The 20,538-nt window shown below is 43.5% G+C and overlaps 1 protein-coding gene across 3 annotated transcripts; it reads right to left on the bottom strand.

The window, feature by feature from the left end:
• Nucleotides 1-1,413: 1,413 nt before the first annotated feature.
• SNX5 (sorting nexin 5) lies at nt 1,414-20,422 on the bottom strand. Of its 3 annotated transcripts, XM_051792698.1 has the most exons (14): nt 20,256-20,290; nt 18,552-18,651; nt 12,216-12,320; nt 11,616-11,726; nt 10,910-11,031; nt 10,467-10,590; nt 7,141-7,236; nt 6,180-6,285; nt 6,026-6,101; nt 5,238-5,277; nt 5,057-5,143; nt 3,820-3,979; nt 2,979-3,064; nt 1,414-1,975 (listed from the first exon to the last, which is right to left on the bottom strand). In XM_051792698.1, the coding sequence occupies exons 5-14, from the start codon at nt 10,981-10,983 to the stop codon at nt 1,928-1,930; spliced, it is 897 nt and encodes a 298-aa protein (XP_051648658.1). In that variant the 5' UTR covers nt 10,984-11,031; nt 11,616-11,726; nt 12,216-12,320; nt 18,552-18,651; nt 20,256-20,290; the 3' UTR covers nt 1,414-1,927. The 3 variants fall into 3 exon arrangements, with proteins under 3 accessions (XP_051648658.1, XP_051648656.1, XP_051648657.1); XM_051792696.1 differs by lacking the exon at nt 18,552-18,651 and having other exon boundaries at nt 11,616-11,750; nt 20,256-20,422; XM_051792697.1 differs by lacking the exon at nt 18,552-18,651 and having other exon boundaries at nt 20,256-20,422.
• Nucleotides 20,423-20,538: the final 116 nt, after the last annotated feature.

The raw sequence follows: 20,538 nt of genomic DNA, 5'->3' as shown, positions 1-20,538 counted from the left end.
CTTCTGGAGTAAGGACAAAGTATTGCTTGCCATGTCAAAACCAGTTGCAGCCTTTCTCTGGGAGAAGTAAGAAAAGCCTTTGAACCAAGTTGAAGTAGTTTAGGATAAACTCAGAGCTCAGCTTCTTAAGTTGAAGACAGTTAGGTGCATAGGCTACTGACTGATTCACTAAGATCACCCAGCTACTGGAGCTGGTTCAGAAAGACCCAGTATAGACCAATATTTTACTGAAAAACAGCATAAGCAAGGTGTTACTTCTCCCATGTAATAGGCAGTAAGTACAAGAGGACATGAAGCAACCATGACTCCAAACAGTTACAGCATGCTAGGAGAAATTTATCCTGGTACAGCTGGAGCATAGGGTGAAGCAGTCAGAAGTGAGAGTGTGAGGGACAGCATGCCTCTTTAGGAAAGCCAAAGTTTTGCCAGCATAAATCGTTCGGTTTGGGTCCAGTAATTGCCCCAAGACAAGTGGCTAGGAGCTTATAAGAGATCTGTCAGCTATCAGCTATATAGAGGTCACATATGCACAAGCAATGTGTTTATGGCAAGCAACCACAAGTTGAAACTGTTCCTGCCAAACAAAGGTAAAAGGAGACATTTCAGACATTTTTCAGCTAGACCTCTGCAGGATGGTGTGGCTGGTAAGAGTTGCTCAGTTTTCATGGGATACCAAGAAGAAAAAGCAATAGGTCAGAGGAAAGTAAACTATTGAACAATCCTTAGATACTGCCACTGAGGTGCCCATTCTCAGAGCTTCTCTGGTTGAAGCTGCTTCAGGCAGTCTGCCCAGAGCACAAGTACAGAGCCTACTTTCACATGAAACTAAGCAAGGCTGAGACACTCATGTAACTCCAAAAGTTGCCTTTAGAAGGATATGACTCACTGACCTATAGCTACATATGCAAATGATAGTAAACTGTCAAAAGATGACCCTGGGGCTTACAGCCTGAGCTGCCTCTGCTATGGCAGTGTGCACCCATTTGGCCATGCAACATTTCAAGAGATTTATCTTATGGATGACTGTCTAAGGCTGTGCTTCCAGAAGCCCTGAAGTTTTAAACAGCCTCCTGGTGCTAGCAGGAGGTGTAAAGACTACTATACAATACTTCATCTTTTGTCAATGTGAAGGAGTTCAAGCTATCTATATGTATCAGTACTTTTGAAAGGCTTGGTTTCCTCGTGTGCAGCATACTGGAAGTAAAAGCTACAGACACCCACTCAAACAGCAACATTACTGGAAGTCCACACATTTCATGTCAACACTCATTCTAAGAACAATCCTATTGTGTCAAATATTTATCTCTAGTTATCCTAAGAGCTCCAATTGATGAGCAATTTCTGGTAGTTCTGTGTCTGAAGCCTGTTTTGTCATTTTAGATCCCACACAAATTCTTGCCATACAACAACGGCTTGTTGTATCAGACATCTTTATTTGCTGTATTGCCCAAGTGTACAAATAGTGAACGCAGTTATAGAAATTCAAAATATATTGTAGTAGAAATCTGTCTGGGAAGTGGAATGTTAAGATATTTACTTTAAAAAATTACTACACTTAAGTCACTTCCATTTGCAAGTTTCAAATATATCAGGGCCATGAAGAGGCAGATAATGACCCAAAACAAAACAAAAAAAAGTTCACAGTACACTTTTTCTGCTAGATGAAGTCAGTCAACAGCAAATTAATTTCTTATATTTGACTCATTTTGAGTTATCAGCCAACAGGATGTTAGCTACATCCAGACAATTCATACATAATTCAGCTCTCATTTATAAAGTCAGTGTATTGCTATCAACATATTTAAGTATTAGTCAAACAGAATCTCAGTGACAATATTTATTTTAAGCTAATGAAGTCAAGCCAATAAGTTGCCCCTGGCCATTGAGTGCAATTGATGCTTTTGTCACATTTTCAGAATAAGGCGCCTTAGCTCTTGAACAAGTCAATACAGCTTTGCAGGAGAGAAACATTATTCTGGAAAGGAAGAGAATTAGTTTCAGATGAGTATAATTAATAATTTAAATCCTGCCTTTCACAATGAAGATGCTTCTGAAATAGCAGGTCCATCCCAGGATTTTGTAGCCTGTGCCAATGCTAAAGATCTTCTACTGCAAAGACAAGCGTTCAAGCAGTAAAAAAATCAAAACCAGATGATAGTTTGCAATCTACCTCTTCCTGCAGGCCTTCAACCATGACTCAGCTTGTGATAAGGAGAGGGGCAAGAGGCAGCAGTAAGCTTTTAAAGTGGGCCAAACTGAGCAGTAACGTCAAGTCGTTGGTGTCACATTCCAGTTCAGCACTGAAGTAGTTACCTGTGGTAAAGTCCAGTACTCTTAGGGAGTGAGACATTAGACTTTCGTTCTTCAAAAGAAGCTGAGGATGCACAGTTACCTCTTCCTGCTTTGTTCCCTACACTAAGTTAACAAACCCCATAACTTGTGTATACTTTCCTAGATTAAGCTGTGGTCCCTGCAGCAACCTTCAAGCCTGCTCAGTTAAGCTTAATAGAGGCTACTACAAAGCCAGTGTCCCCTTTCAGTGACAAGCCAAAGTGAGAATGATTGACAGCTGGATCATAAGCTACAGGATGTGCTCTCACAGCGCTCAGGAGCACTGGAAACAGCAGCTGCCTCCAGACACAGTCAAACCCATAGACGAGGTTGCCTGATGGGAAGTCAGGTGACCTGTTGTGTACTACCAGCAAAACTGAGACTTCTCACTGCAGTAGGTTAGTGTCCTAGGAGTGACAGCTTGAATGCAGACTTTCTGCATGGGACAGATAAAACTGTCAGCATTTGTTCTTTCTATGCACTTTGTACACACTATGCCTACAGCTTCTCCTCTTAAGATCTCAGCTGAAGAGCCTAGCTGTTCTATTTCACACTTCCTAGTTTTAAAGGGAACCCAGCAAATCATCCAAGTTACACAGTACTTACTTCTCTGAACCTATGCCTGTTAAATTCCAAATAGAACACACCTTTGCATGTTTTATTTCCAGTTCTGCCATTTCAATTAAGTTTTTGCGGAATGCTGCTATTCTCTTCTGCTTGAAGCTCATCAGTTCTGTAGAGAAGAACATAGGTAAGACATATAGAAAATGTGACAAGTTTCAGTAATGCCCCTTATGTTTCACGAGTTCTGATATGCAGCTCTAGTTAGAATATTTGACAAAAGAAAAAAAAGGTTCAAGAGTTAGTCCTGCTGTTTTCTAGACAGAGATTCATTCATCACATGACACCAACATCTTGGTGAGGAAACAGGCAGCCTAAGAGAGAAAAGCTTTGTAGGAAGACAACTGGAGTAAAACAGTAATAAGCCACACAAGCTCTGTGAGAACACAGAGCATTTAGAAGCCAAATACACTGAAGGAAGAGCACGTGTGCCATGAAAGTATGTTTCCTCTGCTTTATATTGTCCATATATATATATTCTTCTACGAAGAACCAATGTTTGAAACTCTGTAAAAGTCACTCAGTTATACTGGGACAGAGCAAAAGCCTGTTTGCACAGTTCTGACTGAGACAATTAGAAGCCTTAGCAGTTACCTTCAGGTGGAGGCCGAGATCAGGAGTTCAACCTAGAAAGCAAATACTAGGGGCTTATAAATAAGGCTGGTCTAGTACTGACACTGCTCTGCTAAAGAGAATGGTTTTAAAAAATGTTTAGCTGTTTTAGTTTTACAGGCATCTATACTGCCCTGCAAGGTACTACTTGTTTCAGGAGAGTGTTCAGAAGCCTGCAGCAGTTGAAGGTCAGATGGAGACCCAGACTGCACTAAGATCTCCTTTTAAGCATAAATACAGCAATGCCTGCTTTACCTTGTTTTGCAGATTCTGAAATCTTCTCAAACTTCTGACAACAATCCTGTTGATGTGCCTCGGCCAGCCCAACATCCTTGCTCTTTAGTCTGGCTTTATCTAGAGCTTTGTTCGAGTTTTCATAGTCAACAAGAGCCCTTGTTCGTCTGTACAGAAGATCCTGAATGTAGATAGAAATAGCACACCAAAGCCTTAAGAGGAATACTTCCCAAACTGAGGTTACAACTACCTTAGCAGCAAGAGGTTTCATTTCTTTCAGCACCAGATTCTGCTTCCTTCAATAAGCTATTACAGCCTGCCACACTCTTGGCATAGCAATAGGCGCCTTTCACCAGTGTAGTACTAAATTTTCAGGACAGCCACTTATGCCTTCGCCAAGGAATTCTGATGGCTACTGTAGGCATAGTTTTTTCCCTTAAAGTAGTTTATCTTGCTACAAGGTGAGTTACCCCACTAAGAAGGAACAGCATTTTCTGAATTCCCTCAGTCTACTTCCGGTAGACATTTAATTTGTTGGAGATCTGACAGTTTGACTGAAGCACTATACTAACCTAGACATGAGACATAGTACAGGTCTGAGTCAATTCCTTTCTAATCTAGCAGCAGTGTAGTCTTGATATCTAAATAACAGTACAGCACACGGTGAGAGCCTGTAGTGAATGTTCTAGGATTTCTGACATTAAAAGGTAAGACACTAGATGAAGAAGCCCAATAAGTTATACCTGGATACCTTTTTTCAGCATAGACACCCCCATGTCAAATGAAGTATTGATTAGAAAAGAGTTGCTGGCAAGGCTTTTGCAGTTAATCAATCTACCACAGTGTTCTTGGAAGTCCAGGTTCCAACAGCCTTCACATGTTACAGCATATTTGTGCTAAGGTACTTTAAAAATCCTGAAGCACATCCCAAGTACTAATCAGTCATCATTGATTTTATGACAAGTCCATGAGTATTCAGGCAGGGGATGGGAAAGAACGTTGCTGCAGACTTAAATTCAGTTTGCTCTAACTTACAGAAATTTAAGAGTTCTTCCACTACAAAAACTGGGCCAAGATCTCCTGTAAGTGGCTGGACTCCAGATAATATATAGTTTCTACATTCTGCTGTGGTTCAAGAGTGTCAGGTTTCTTAGGCAAAATAATGGCTCGTCTTCCTGTCTTCTTAAAGCACAAAGAATATCATGTGTGAGTCATGATGCCTATAACAAAACAGCTTCAAAAAGAAAACTGTTCTCACCTTAGCAGCTTCTATATTGAGCATGTAGTATCTCAACAGTTCAGAAAGCTTTAAGTCTTCATCAGATGAAACTCTGCTCTCTACCTTCTGCAGAAGAAATAAAAATAGTTGCTATAGAACAGGTAACAGCAACATACATATTCTTTCCCGCTACCCCACCCCCTGCCAAAGTTTTCCTTACCCTGAGTTTCTCAAAGAGCTCTGCAACTTTCAACAAGTACCTAAGTGGGGAGAGGGAAAATAAAAAAAAGCATAAGTAAGGCTTAGATACTTCTTAGTCTGAAAAACGCCAGGATCAATTGCCAGGAGACCAAAAAGCTGAAGGCTAGAGTTTTCTCCTGCATACAGATCCAGACAAGTGTTTGAAAAGAATTTAGGTCTAGGCAAAGACCTGGACAAAAGGTTCAATGTGCTGGATTCCAGCCTAACAGCTGAGCGGCTAGACATCATTTAAAGTAACAATGCTAATCTTCAGAGCATAAAGGTCTTGTGGAGAATTTCCTTGCTGCTATCCTCCAAGAGGGATGAACCAGCTTGTTTGTTCAGCTATACACTCTGTTTTAACAAGGTCTTGGTAAATTGACAGCAAAGTTGAAAGGTGGAATTCACCTCAGAAAAGGTAACTAGGTTTCTACAGCTTAAAAAAATCCCTACTATGCTGGAACTGCAAAGGTCTAGAAGATAGTACAGACTTAGTGTAAGCTGTGGTTATATTTAACAGCACATCAGAACACATATGCATAAACCCTTTCTCCAATAGTCTCTGGGAGTTTATGACCTGAAAAAATGCAAGGAAATTTCTGCTAAGAAGAAGTTTTGACAACCAGCACAATTCCGCTCCAGGGCACAACTGGCAAGAGATCAACTAGTTAAGTTGCAATTGATAACATTAGGTCTGCCGCACCAGGAGTGCTAGAGGAAAGAGTTTTAATGCTCAGGATATGTTTATGAACAGTTTGAATTACTTACTTTTTGATAGCTGTAGGTTCTTCCAATGCCAGGCTGTTCAAGCAAGCCGAAGTATAAATATAATCATCTGCAACATCTGCAAGAACAAGACAAGGTTTTCAGGCTGAAATCAGCAAAACTGCATGATTTCTCAAAGGTCTTTGAAAAAATTCACTTTTATGAGATCTTGTCATCTTATCTGCTTTTGCACACGCATCCTTGATTCTGTTGTAGTAGTTCACAAGAAAAGTCTTCTCTTGCTCAAAAAAATCTTCTACTTCCTGAAAAAGAGTATGACCTGTTAAGTTAGTTCCTGCAGAATACAAACTCTTCCCTATTTTGGGAAGGGCCAAACAGACAACCATAGCCTGGACCTGAGCATAGGCCCACCAAATGGCTATTGAAAAACTGAGTTCAGAGCAAGATCCTGAGAAAAGGGTTTAACACACCAAGCCATTTGGCAAGTTTCTTTTACACCGTGTGGTGAAAATGAAGTTGACACTCAAGTATTCACTGATGCAGACTGTCTGAAGCAACCAGTAAGTTACTATCAGACAGTCCTCAGGGCTACCAACTGTTGGAATTTTATTTCCTAGGCCTGCTGCAACACAGCAGCTCAGGAGTAAACAGTTTACAAGCTTGCTTCACATCCACATCAAATATGATACATATTGTAACATTTCGTGACATTGTCTTTAGGACAGCAAGCCTATTGGGAAGAGCTACCATGGCAATGTGACAGAATAAGCTGAACCTGGACCAGTTACAGTTTTTAGTATTTGATCTTGTCTAGTGCAAGCAGAAACCCATAAATTCAGAGCTCCAAAGTAGACAAAAGCCACAAGCATGTTTGCTGAAGGTGTAATTCCTTCCTCCCCACCAGAATCAGGTGTTAAGGCAACTCTTTTGCATCCACCAGAAACCTGAAGTATACACTGAAATTTAACAGCCTGTAGCTCCAATGTCTTATTTTTAGAGAAGTCAAAATTAATACAGGCTAGGACAGCAGTAACAAGGCAGGCTGACATTAGTAACTGAGCCTCATGCACATCAAGCCTGAAGCAGACATGAGTAACTTCCCTGGAGCAGAAAGCACAAAACAATCAAGACTGTAAGAGGTTAATCAACAACCTTACCTTGACTCCAGAGAAAAGGACCTCATCAGCACTCTTTACTACACTTTTTAAAAAGCCACCAAACATCTCTTTAGTGTTTTTCCTCCGAACACTCAGCTGCAACAGAGAGGCAAAAATATCTTTAAAGTCATCCCCAGTGGTGAAAAAGTGACTGTTTTGACTCTTGAAATGTAATAACATCATTTACACCTAGTATATATCAGAGCAGGTTGATTTCCAAGTCCTCCACAGTAACAGCATAATGAATGTAACAGGTAACAAAAAGATTGGCTAGAAGAACTTCAATTATCCTGTGCCACAGATTCGTTCTCATTCCCAAAAACAGCTCGGTTCCTCCTTACATATTGTGCTGGTTTTAAAAACCAGTTAGAAAATTAAATCCCAGTCAAGCTGCTCCCTTTCTGCCCCCCAATACCTCTCCTGGTGAGAGGGAGATAAAAACCAGAGATTTTTTGAGTTGAGATAGGACAAATTTACTTGAAAAGTAGCAGTGAAATAACAAATAGTAACAGTAACTATATTAATAACAAAAGATACACAAAAAGATTTCTATACAAACAAGATGCTCCCTGACTGAGGCTCTGCATGGCCCAAGACAGACAGAAATGGTCACAGACCCTCCACACGGTCCCCTTTTTCTATCAACCCCAAGCCAATGCTCCTTTTTCCACAAAAGTGAGAATCCCTTACTTTCACCCCCCAGCAATGATATGGGTGGTATAGAATACAACCTAGGTGCCCCATGCAGACCTCTACCAGCCCAGCCTCTTCCCTGCTCTCCCCCACTGCTACCACAAGAAAATTAACTCTGTCCTAGCCTAAACCAGGACATTATCCACCCCTTATTCTATACCATCTATGTCATGCCCAAATCTGACACCTTCCAACTACATACACATATATAAACATAGTCAAGCACAGATATTATTCCCATAGTCAATGGCCATCCCCACAAGATATCTGTTGAGTTCATTTAGTCTATGACTGTGGGTTCTATCTATCCTATTTGTCTTCCAGGTCAGGAGAGCTGGTGTGTTGTCAGCTGGTTATAAGCTGCATCACGAGCTCCCAACTGGTGTACTGGGGGCAGTCCATCCTCATTGTCCATGGTAGTTATGGCACACAGTGGCACTGTTATTCAGTAACCAATATAACATACAATTCAATATTACAGGTGGTTCTTCCACAAAAATCAAATCCCTTGAGGTACACATAGTGTTTCCCTGTCTCTTCGCATTATCCACTAAGTGCATCCAAGTCCTTGAGCAAATACAAGCCCTTGCTTGAGGCAGGACTAATCCAAGCTGTCTTCCCTGACACATTTCTCATATGCACCACAAGGACTTTATCTCCTGATACAGTACATAGCAGTTCTGATTGGGCAGAGCCAGCTCGACCAGTGGAGCCTCAGGTGCTAACTAACCAGGTGGCCCCTGCTAAATGTACATCCCAATGTTTGTAGGTTCCACCACCCATTGCTTTCAATGTGGTTTTTAACAGTCCACTGTACCCTTCAACTTTCCCAGAGGCTAGTGTATGATAGGGAATACGATATACCCACTCAATATCATGTTCTCTGTCCCAGGTATCTATGAGGCTGGTTTTGAAATGAGTCCCATTGTCTGACTATATTCTTTCCGGGGTGCCATGCTGCCACAGGACTTGCTTTTCAAGGCCAGAGATGGTGTTACAGGCAGTGGTGTAAGGCACAGGGTAAGTCTCCAACAATCCAGTGGCTGCTTCCATCATTGTAAGCACATAGCACTTGCCTTGGCAGGTTTGCGGGAGAGTAATGTAATTGATCTGCCAGGCCTTCCCATATTTATATTTCAACCATTGTCCCCCATACCACAGGGGCTTGACCCGCTTGATGGTAGCACATGTTTCACAGTTATGGATAACCTAGGAGGTAGTGTCCATGGTTAAGTCCACCCCTCGATCATGAGCACATCTGTATGTTGCATCTCTCCCTTGATGACCTGAGGCAACACAGGCCCACTGCACCAGAAATAATTCACCCTCGTGTTGCTAGTCCAGATCTACCTGAGACACTTTAATCTTGGCAGCTTGATCTACCTGACCATTATTGCAATGCTCCTCAGCAACCTAACTCTCAGGTATATGTGCATCTACATGATGGACTTTCACAGTCAACTTCGCTACCCAGGCAGCAAAGTCTTGTCGCAATTCAGCAGCCCAGATGGATTTACCTCTGTTCTGCCAATTGGTCTTTTTCCATTGGTCTAGCCATTCCCTGAGAGCATTTGCTACCATCCATGAGTCAGTGTAGAGTGTTGGTCATTTCTCTCCTTCAGTGATATCTAAAGCTAGTTGGACGCCTTTCAGCTCTGCAGCCTGACTCAATCCACCGTGTCCCTTGATAGCTTCTGCATAGGACTCCATATGGCAGCTTTCCATTTTCAATTTGTCCCTACGATATGGCAGGAACCATCAGTGAAGAGAGCGTGTCACTTTTCATTTTTGGGTAGCTGACTATATGGTGGGGCCTCCTCAGCAAGTGTCACCTGCTCCTCTTCCTCTTCTGATGATAGTCTGAAATTTTCACCTTCAGGCCAATTCCTGATGATCACCAAGATCATCATTAAAATGTTAATAACAAAAGGTATGCAAAAAGAGGGTAATTTACATACAAACAAGGTGTTCACTGACCAAGGCCCTTCGAGGCCCAAGACAGATGAAAATGGCCATGGACCCTCCACATGGCCCTTTTTGCTACCAGCCGCAACCTAATGCCCCCTTTTTTCCACAAAAGAGAGAATCCTTTACACTTTCACCCCCCAGTAATGATGTGGGTGGTATGGAATACAACCTAGGTGCCCCATATGGAACCTCCCCCAGCCCAGCCCCTTTCTTGCTCTCCCTCACTGCTACCACAAGAAAATTAAGTCTGTCCTAGCCAAAACCAGGACATACATCTTGGATCAGCATCCAGCACTCATAATTAGGTGTGATAAAACAGATGCAGGACTAACTTTAATATACCTCCATTCTTCAATTTTAGGACTATGCAACACAGCACAGCACAGGTACACCTGAACCTGCTGGTTGTTCCCAAGATAAAGGCATGCAAAGTTGGCTTCCTAACCAATTTGACAAGGATTTATAAACACTGAGATTTATAACAGAAAAAGGTCTAAAGGTCAGGCTTTCATCCTTTCATCTCACAGAAGTACTTACAATATCTACTTGTTGATGCTGCATATAGATTCACATAACATTTTGACTGTGCCCAGAAAAAAAACAACAGCACTCTTAACAATTTGCCTCACTTGGAAAGCAGAGAGGAAAAAATAAAGAAATCTTACATCCTGGTCATACTCCAGGAAAACATGAAAATTGCGATCTTTGCTGAGCACAGAATGAGAAGAAATCCGCTGAAGGAAAATTTCATGTGACGATACAGTCTTCTTGAAGACAGCAAGGTATTCACTGAAAGGAAAGAACAGATTGAGATCCTCTCTTGTACTGCCTTCTTCAATATACAAAGAATTACTTTGTTATCCAGTGAAAATATTTGACAGCAGGCTTCTGAAATAGCTAGCTAGTGATAGTGAAGCTATTTTCAACCTCTTTAGCCAGGAAGCTTTCTAGTTTGAAAGAAACTTTTGTCAAGTCCTCAGCTCCAGGATTTTCAAGACACTCTTCAAATCAGTCACACTCAAGATCAGTTATTACCAAATAAAATAAAGTTGCTCTCCTAGGAGGCTTCTCTAAGTGCAGCTTTTGGCAGTAGAGTCATTTTACTTACGCTTCTAGTTCTTGCTTCATTTTGGCAAATTCTTCTTTTGTCATAGACACTTCTCCTTCTCCTAGCTTCTGCATCTTCTCTCTGGGACCATCAAAGTCAGGCTTTGAAGGTGCTGGAGGTATCTAGCCAAGGAAATGGTTAGTGATAGATACTAGCAAATACAGTTTTCCAAAATTACTTCTAGCCTTCTCTGGAAGGAGGCTCTTTTGCCTCATCATGGAAAAGTGTGGTAAAGAGTGCATGAACCAGGAATTCTAGAGCGTGTTGACAGCCTGTCTGCCCTTCCCAGTTCTGTGCTATCCCTGCCCCAGGAGGGAAACCAACCCACAAGAACAGCCTCTATAATCCACCTCATAGCCAGCCATCTTCTGTGGCCCACATGGCCTCCTAAAGAATCATGATAGGAAGGACAGACCATATTTAATAGATTATTTCACTGTCATCTTCAGGCAGATATTAATACCACCATGGAGCCAGGGACTCTCGGAGCATCAAGTCTTTTTTGCTGCTCCAAGTTATATGCAAAGTTAACATAAATGCCACACCACTCAAGTTGTCTGGGAATTAAGGCAACAGGAAGCATAGGGAATACCCAGGCCATGACACACTACTAGCATTGATAAAACATATTTCACACCTTTACTAGTATGCACTTTAGATTGCTATAGTTTTTCAGTTAGAATTACATTTTTTAGGAAGTACTTACAATGAGACCTGCATACTCTTCAGTTTCAGTGAGCGTATCATGCAACCACACAAAGTCTTCATGCTGTCGTGTAACTGAAAACTCAGGGCTTTGAAACGCTGGCAGTGTAGTCTGGAAGAGAAGATAGACAAGCCCCTACTGTTTTGTAAATCAGTGCTTTTAGAAACAGCTCTGTCCATTTCCAAAAGGAAGCTATTCTGCCTAGTAAGAGCCTTGCCCAATTCCTTTTAGCTGAGCTGGCACTCACTCGAGAGCCGAGTGCCGTACCACTAAGCAGACTGTTAGATAAAAGGCACTGTTGTGGAACAGCATTAATACAGTTTATTTTGTGACATTTCCCAGTAGCTGCTTTCTTATCCACAGCCTTCTGGTGTCTAGCTAGGATTCCTTAGCAAAGCCAACTTAATGATCAGCTAACCTTGTCTCTGTTTAGAGCGTTCAAGTCTTAGGGAATCTGAAGTTTTATATATACACACCTTCAAGCCACCTTTAAGTGGAAAGTCTCCATCTAATTAGATTTCCTTCATTGCCATCTTTACAGGTAGGTGTACTGCAAATACACATATTACTTGCATAACCTCTCTTTCCCCACGACCTTACCTTAGTATGCACAGTGAACTTCACTCTGTCCTTTTCACTTAGGGCATCAGGGATATCAATTTGGAGAGAAGGATCAATATTCAGGTCTACAGATACAGACCTCAGCTGCAACAGAATTCACAGTATAAGCCTTGGTCAAGCATCAGGTAGGCTTAATGAAGCTAGACTGATCATCAGCTGTCAATGAGAACCACTCTGCACTACAGCACTGCCTTCAGAAACAGCACATATGGCCAAGCATGACAGACTTGACACTACCTGCACATCACTGTAACAAGCCTTCCCTTCCAAGCACAGGAAAGAAAAGGGCTTGTTAGCCTAAAGTCTGAAGAAATGATTATTGGAGTTCACACTAGAGGTATTTGGGAAGTCTCTTCTTGAAAACAACATCCTCCTTCCAGTACTTCTCCAACTTGTTTACTTGGAGCCCACCAAGCCAAAGCCTATTATGTCATTCAAAAGACAGCAACAACCCTAATAGTTCTCTTCATTATCCTGTGCCTCCACAGGATTGTAGAACATTAGCTCTTAAGAGTCTAGCCTTATGATCTCTTTCCTCACCCTTAGATCAGAGAGCTATTGAGGTTTCTGAGCTTGCCATGTGAGGCACCATTTACAGGAGACCTCAGAGCCCACTTGGTTCGATAAAGATCTGACTTGCCTTCCAAGTGCTTCAAACAGGCCTTAAACTGAGCCAGCATCTTCCTTTGGGGGTTTATTTCTTCATTCCAACAGCCTAGACCCAGAACATAATTTCAACTATACTGAAACTTCCAGAGCAGTGGAATAGCCTTTTCAGTTGAGGATCCTCTAGCCTGTCTTCTAAGAGGCCCTCCCTTAAGGGCTGTGGCCTAACAAATCATTCTTGTTTTCTGCATAAGGGAGAAACAACCAGAGATCAAGGTCACAACACAGGAAGCTTGCTGAAGAGTGTCCGTCAGAGTCAGGATGAATCCTGAGGTTATCCTTTGGAGACAACTCTGAAGGCCTTCCCAGAAAAGCAAGCTGGAGAACTGGACCATGACTGATGTTGTTGCACCACTCTGCAGCACACTAGTGCACACAACACCAAAGCCCACAAACAAATGGCAGACAGCATCTGAGCAATCCTGTCATATCACAGATTGCTTGAATACTGCCTTAAGCCTCTGTAAAGCTGCTAAGAACTGTTGATAGGTTGCCCTTTATAAGGTAAAGCTTTGCTTCCAAAAGGCTCTGGAAACTCCCTCCCCCCCAGGCTGGCCATCTGCAGCCCAGATCTGGTAGATAACAATTCTCCCTGGCTGCCTGCAGAGGACACAGCTGCTAGGCCGGCGTGCATTTGCCTCTATCCAGCCTGCCCCCGATGGTTACTGCTACTCTCTATGATCAGACTGCCATGTGTAAATGAGGGATATCCCAGTCACTGTACCCTCATCTGCTCAGCCACATTAGAAAGACTTATCTGTTGCATCCCCACTGTTAGCTAGAATTAGATGAGATAAACCTTTTAAACCTTATGACTATGGAATGACTTTGTATGCAGCACATTTCCATTCTGACTCCTGTAGGACATGAGACTTTAAGCCCATCCTGGGTACTGCCTTGGCAAGAAGCATGCTTACAGAACATGCCCTGGAACACAGTTCCTAGCAGTCCCAAGCACTGCTCACATCCAAATGGACATGGTGGGACTCCAAACTCTAGAGGGATTCCAACAGTACAGTCACACCTTTGGACGGACTATTATGTTCCCATACAGGCATGCAATTCTAAAACTTTCTAGAAAGGCACAGGCCAAACAGCACACTGGTTTGGGCAGAAGCCATCCCGTTAAAGCACTACAGGAAAGACAGGTAGTCAGGCATTAATTTCACTGGGAGCGCAGTTCACTGCGTGTTGCCAAATGAACGAAAAGCAAGCTGGTCAGTGTTTCCCAGCCAGATAACACCAGCAGGCAAAGCAGCGACATACAGATCTCAGTGTTTTACATTCTGCTTACTTATCTTTAGTGTCCAAACAGGATCAGCAGCGATAACAATATGAACTGCTGAGTTTGGAAAGTATTATAAGCCAAAGGAAACGGTTTCCTCTCAGCTAAACTAAGGAAAGGATAACACAAATCAGTCAGTCCTGAATTTGCAAGCTTTCTTATTGTCTTGTGGAGAAGGTAACCTGTGATTAGATGCTGTCTGCACACCCTTCCATGCCTAGTAGTTGCCTACACAAGAGATGGACAGGTACGGACACAAGGTGGTACTGCTTTGTCAGATTAAAGCAGTTCACATGTCACGGGTATGTCTCCCCATCACTCTGCACAAGCTGCAGAGACAATGGGGCAAGAACACATAATCTGCAGCTTCAACAACTCCCAGGAATAATACTGCAGGTGAGTTTATGCTCACAGCAGGGCCTTATTTACACAGAATCAACTGGGAGTCAGCAGCAGTGTTCAGCTATGCACTCCAGAGCAATATGTACTACGCATGGGGCCCAAAGTGAGAGACCAGCTCAAATACAGGACAAGGGTCAAGAACACCCCTATATACATTGGTGGGATTCTGCCGCTCAGAACAGCATGAAGCCATTTGCTAAAAAAATCTTGTACTTCTACTGCCTTAAACATCTGCTGTAAATGTACACAACCCAGGCTTAAAGGCCACTGCAGTCTGAAATATATGAAGACGGCACAGGATTATTGACCTCTACCCTTCAGGAGTTGGTCTTCAGTAAAGAACCCGGAGCTATGTGAAGCTGAGGATCATAAGACCACTGGTCTACTCTAGTCCTGTGAAGGTCCTGTGAGCTCCTAACTCCAGGCCAGAGACCTTTAGGATTACACAATCATGGCAGCAAGGCTCAGACTACAAAGGAAGCATTCACACTGCCTGACTTCAGGAGGAGTGAGTGCTTGTTTCCCTACAAAAAGTGCTGGAGTAGCACTTCTGCACTGAACAGAAAGCAAGAGGCCCCCCTCCTGTCACCACAGCTCTAACTCAGTGAGCACCTAAAGCAGATGTTCCACATCAACCCTCGATCAATGTAAACATCAGCTTCTGCAGCATTAACAGCTTTGCATTCAGGACCTTTCCTGCCATCATCTATCCTACACCCATCCTACAAGAATGAGAACCAATTTGCTTATGGTCACGTGAAGGCTATGCAGAGAATTAAACTGTAATCTCCAGGTCCCAGGCTTGTTCTTTTACCATAGCAGGCATCCAACCCAAGGCCTTCCCAGGATATCACTCCACCTTAGCTCTCTAGCCTACCATGTTTGGCAGGTCCTTTGTATCCAGAGGCATCATTGTAGGACGTCACTGTTTCTTCCCTGCACTCCAGGCAGCGGGCAAGAGAACTGAAGTTTCCCCACCCCAGCTACCAGAAACCAGTCTGTCACTTCCCAGTTGCCGAGCTTGGATTATAATTATAGCTCCCAGAGAGTGTGAAGGGGTTATTCCTTACTTGCAGCACATGACCAAAGAGGTACAGAGCACACACAGAGAGGAAACAGCTGGGTTGGACTGCAAACAAACATTCACCCAAACCCAGTACAGTATTCCCACTTTCATTTCTCTTTCTCAGAAACCACTTCTGGTTTGTAGTGACTACAGAAGTCGACATCTCCCACTACTAGGCTCAGTCTTCTTAGTGACCTGTTTCAGGATCCCTGGGCTTTCTTGAGGATTCAAGAAAAACTTTCCCTGTTCAGTACAGATACTGTCCACCACAACTATCTAACCTGGAAATTAAAACAAGACATCAAGCAGAGCCCTCCAGAAGAACATATAGTCATCATACTGATTATTAACATTTCTAGGTTTCAGGACCAGAAGACTAAATCTAGATATTATGGTACTAATTAGGACATCATGATCAACATCTGATCTAAAGTCCAGGAAACAGCAAGGAGCATTACTTGCCCAATCCAGAAAGAGTTTTAAAGCACTTACTTTTTTTCTATTGGTTAGAGATGCTAGGGAGGGGGAAACGAAACAAAACAAAACAAAAAACCCCAACACCCAAACAAATAAAACCCGCTCAAAAACCCAACCAAAAAACAAACAATCCCCCAAAACCAACCAAACAAAAAAGAGTTGCATCATTTAAGTACAACTCAGTGAGGGCCATCAGCTACCCAGGCTTCTACTTGACAGACATTTAGTTTCTGATCAGGCCTCACCCAAATGCAAACACATCTTGACCCTGCAGGCATCCCTGGAAAGAAATGCCCTCAGCCACTGAAGCCATTTAGTTCTGTTGAGTGGCCTGAACTGCTGCTTTTCAAATTACACCCTTTGCAGTTTTAGCGTGGCTCTGGATGACTCGATGTTACTTCTGCATTCTAACAAAAGAATCTGCCACTGCAAGCAACTGTGTACAACATCTGACTGTTAGTGAAATAAGAATATGTATTTGTTCTCAAAGACAGGTGAATTCAGGGATTTTCCACATAGCCAGGTTCTTGGAAAGAGCAAGGAGCCCTTCCACAAGGGCTCCCACGTCAGAGCTTTCTGCTTATTGTCAGATACCTTACAAAAACCCTCTCCCCTTACTGATCACCTCCTGCTATCATTCAAGCAATAGCCCACAAACAAGACTTCAGTAGTAATTACATCTGCCACTACCCAGAATTCATTACTTTTTACAGAACAGTCATTTTAATTAATCCAGTTTAAGTGCTCTCCAGAGAGCACTAAGAGATCATGATGTTTTCTGGCAGTTTAATCAGAGCAATCAGTTCTAGAGGGCCTTTTTCGACACCCAGGAGTTAACCAGCAGACTTGCAGAGTATCTGGCCAGCAGATATTAACAGCATTGGTTGCTGGAACTACATTTCAGTCATATTCAGCACACGTACCTCAAGTTTCCTTTCAGTCAAGATACTAAAAAGACATCTGCACACATGCAGCGTAAAGAGCCAACATAACACTTCACAGTGTACGTGAAGTTTTGATTTTGCAGCCTTCATGACAGGTTTGCTCTTATCTCTGACATTGAACTGAACAGTCCTGAAGTAGTCTGGGTTGCAAACAGCCAGGAAAAATTGAACCAGTCTTCATGTTGCTACTTATGCTACAAAAAATGCCTTCCCACATTGTGACTTGGACTGCAGAACTCCAGTGATGTAAAGGTTTTCATTATTTTGCTTAAAGCACCAATAAATGGGGAAAAACAGTTCAATTTAGTCACACTGAAATGGCATTCCTCACCAAGTACAATGCTTGTCAAGTAAGCAGAAAGCAGCCTCTGCAGGCAGAGCACCTGTTGCCTCTGGTTGTGCAATAATCAGGCTGTGCCTGATCACTTAGCTCTCCTGTCAGCAGGATCCCTGCATCACTCTCTACAGAAACCAAGCGGTCATACGGCTCCTTACAGAAGGAAGAACACAGAGGGAGTAATGTTTATAAAACTTCAAGGACCACATATTCCAAGCAAAAGCCTTGCTAGCTCACCCTGATCCACCCAGCAGCACATAGGACACCTCCACCCAACACACTGATTCCTCAGCTTGAGGGTTCAAGCAACAGCTTTGGCCATGCAGGCCAAATCCACTCTGCTGCAGTAGTGTGCCTGTAGAGCATGGCCTGTGGCAGACTAAAATGGAAATGGTGCAAAGGCAGCAAACTCCTAAGCCACAGTCAGCATCCACAAGATTGTTTTGCTGCCCTCCAGCAGTGAGGCCAGAGCTGGCCTTCGGGAGTCTCAGAAATACTGCCTCACCACACCGGCTTCACCTTCCACGGACTTGAACTTGTGTCATTAGCCCAAACCGCTGGGCCAGCTTCATGGAGGCTGTATGTCCTTGACAGTACATTATCCTTATCCAGTAACTTTCACCTTGCTAGCAGTTCATCTCCCTATTTGATTTTGGGCCCAGCAGTATGCAGAAGTAGTTGTTTTGCTAAGCATAGGCAAGACCTAGTATGCCCTCATTCCTTCAGACCATGTAGCAGAATCTGTCCAGCACACAGAATCACCATTTGTGAGTTATAACAGCAAGTCTCAGGCTATGACACAACATTTTGTCTTCACTGACTGCTTTGAGAAGGAGTCAGTGAAGACAAATACTTGCTCTCAGTATTTTGATCTAGAACATTTTAACTGCAGACCAAAGCCTTAAAATACTATCAAGCCACCAACGTTAGGAAATACCAGGGTATTTACTCAAGCTTATCTTGGCAGTCCCACTACTTGTTTCACATTCTGAAGTGCCTTTTCCTCCCCCATGACCAATTACACCTTCTTTCCCACTGCACTTCCAATCACCCTTATCCTACCCTCCCTTCCTCTTCCTACATATCCTGATCCTCTGCTGCTTTGCCACCTCAGGGTCAGTTTTTAGTTTATACTTACCAGTGGTTCCTATTCAAGGTTAATACCTAACGAAGCTTTCTTTACAGGCACAGGCTTTATCTACTGGCCACATACCAGTTCCCTGTTGGTGTTTCTTTACCTAGACAGGACCAGACAAGACAGGAGTATTTCTATCCTCCCCCGTGCTGCTGGAATCCCAAGACAGCCCTAAAACCTGAAACAAACTAGTTAATATATGTCCACTGAACATCAGAGTTTAAAGCTACTCCAACCCTCACCATGGGAACGTTTTCCCCTCCCCCAATATTCCTGCCTGCTAAGTTAAAAAGGCACATCAAAAGTTACCAGTTGCTGCAAGAGAGTTGATATTTGACCTTCCCCCTCCACCCCATCACCTGCAGATCGTGCAAGACTATAAAGACTCACTATTCTCAAAGTGCAGACATTTTAATACAAATAGTTTCACATGCAGCAGAAAACAGTTAAAGCACTGGCCAGCTCACAGCAAACTACTAGAGAACACTTGCTCTGCAAACTTTTGCCTGTTCTACTGTGTCAGGATTGTTTCAAAATGAGATTCATATGGAAGGGAAAGACATGAAAAGAAAGTATCTATAGGAAGTTACTAAACTAGTAAACAAGCCTGGCATATTTCTAGCCTTTAAGTCAGCTAATATATATGTTGCAAAAAGCTGGAGAAAACACAGACTGAAGAGACTTAAGCACACCTAACAGTTTGAAACAAAGTCATCTTCCTGAAAGTGAATTAAGCTTAATCACAATGCAAAACTGCATTAAGATGCAACAACATGAAAGACAAATAGGCAATTCACTGACTGTTACAAGGCTGCCTTACCTTCTATTCAAGGTGTGTTGAGGATAGTTATTAAATCAGGTAGTTTAGGTAGATTAAGCCAGGTAGTTTGCCCAGTAGGAGAAATAATTTCAATCACTGTCTACATTACATACACATTAATTCACAAAGTTTCTGTTTTAGCATTTAACTTGTATTTCCTCAGAGAAGTTGAGAGTCTTAGAACATTAGGTAACACCCCACACTGCTTTAAAGGCTCCTTGGCACTTAAAGGTTCGAACGCTACTACAGAGAAAGGAAAACTAAGTCAGCTGCTGATGTGACAGCCAAGGGAAAGAGGCACAGCAGCTGATGTGACAGCTGACCTAGAGCACATAACCAGGAAGGCTGGACACAGACACACTAGGCAGCTGACCCATTGAGAAAGAGCAAGTTGAACCCTCGGCAGCACAATTGCCTACAGCACTTCGCCGCTAGTGCCCAGAGACAGGTCCTCATGAGCAGGTCCTGCTCCTGCTTTCCTTGCCAGGCCCCGTTCCTGCAGGTCCAGAGCCCTGGCTGTCATCCTGCTCCTGCCACAGCCCAGGAGTGCAGCCCGTACCGCCTCACGGCAGCTGCACAGCCCTTCCCTCCATCCTCCTCCTTCCCACTCCGGCTTTAAGCCTGCCCCACCCACTTATCTCCCCCTGGGCCTCTTCCTTCAGGAGCTACACCCCGCGTTCACCCTGGGCACCCTGACCACCTGCCCTCAGGAGAGCTCAGTGCGACTAAGGTAACTAATATTTAAAAAACAAACTCTAAATGGAGCAGAAATAAAAACCTGTCACTGTCCCAGCGCTGTCGGGGGCAAAGGGAGCGGGGAGCTCCCTCTCACCCCACGGGGCCAGCCCGGCTGCGCCCCCGCGGCCTGCCCCAGCCGGGCCGCCTACCTTGTCCTGCGCGTCCCCGCCGCGCAGAGCCATGTCTCCGATCACGAACAAGCACTGCCCGTCCTCCTCCCCGCCGCCGCTTCGTCATATACCCCGAGGCGGAGCCGCCACCGCCTCCCGCCGCCGCCACCGCCTCCCGCCGCCGCCGCCGCCACACCCCCCGCGGCGCGGCCGCCATCTGGGGTGAGGGCAGGGCGCTGCTTGCCTTCATCCAAGATGGCGGCAAAACGCTATATTTTTTCCTTGCATTTAGAGATTTGGGTTGTTTTCTTCAGAGCCTTTC

This window comes from Manacus candei, unplaced genomic scaffold (assembly GCF_025592945.1).
Source record: "Manacus candei isolate 608988 ecotype Guabito, Panama unplaced genomic scaffold, ASM2559294v1 h1tg000035l, whole genome shotgun sequence".
In the NCBI taxonomy this organism is placed as follows: Eukaryota; Metazoa; Chordata; class Aves; order Passeriformes; family Pipridae; genus Manacus; species Manacus candei.
The sequence above is the reverse complement of the archived record's forward strand: the minus strand, read 5'-3'. Positions and strand labels throughout refer to the sequence as shown.

Bases quoted from the DNA above. Each gene is read 5' to 3' on its own strand.
- SNX5 (XM_051792696.1), bottom strand. From the start codon at position 20,288: ATGGCTCTGCGCGGCGGGGACGCGCAGGACAAG. The intron at 11,032-11,615 runs GTAAGTACTTCC...TTCCTTGGCTAG, and splicing joins AAGAGTATGCAGGTCTCATT to ATACCTCCAGCACCTTCAAA. The intron at 10,591-10,909 runs GTAAGTAAAATG...CTTTCCTTTCAG, and splicing joins ATGAAGCAAGAACTAGAAGC to TGAATACCTTGCTGTCTTCA.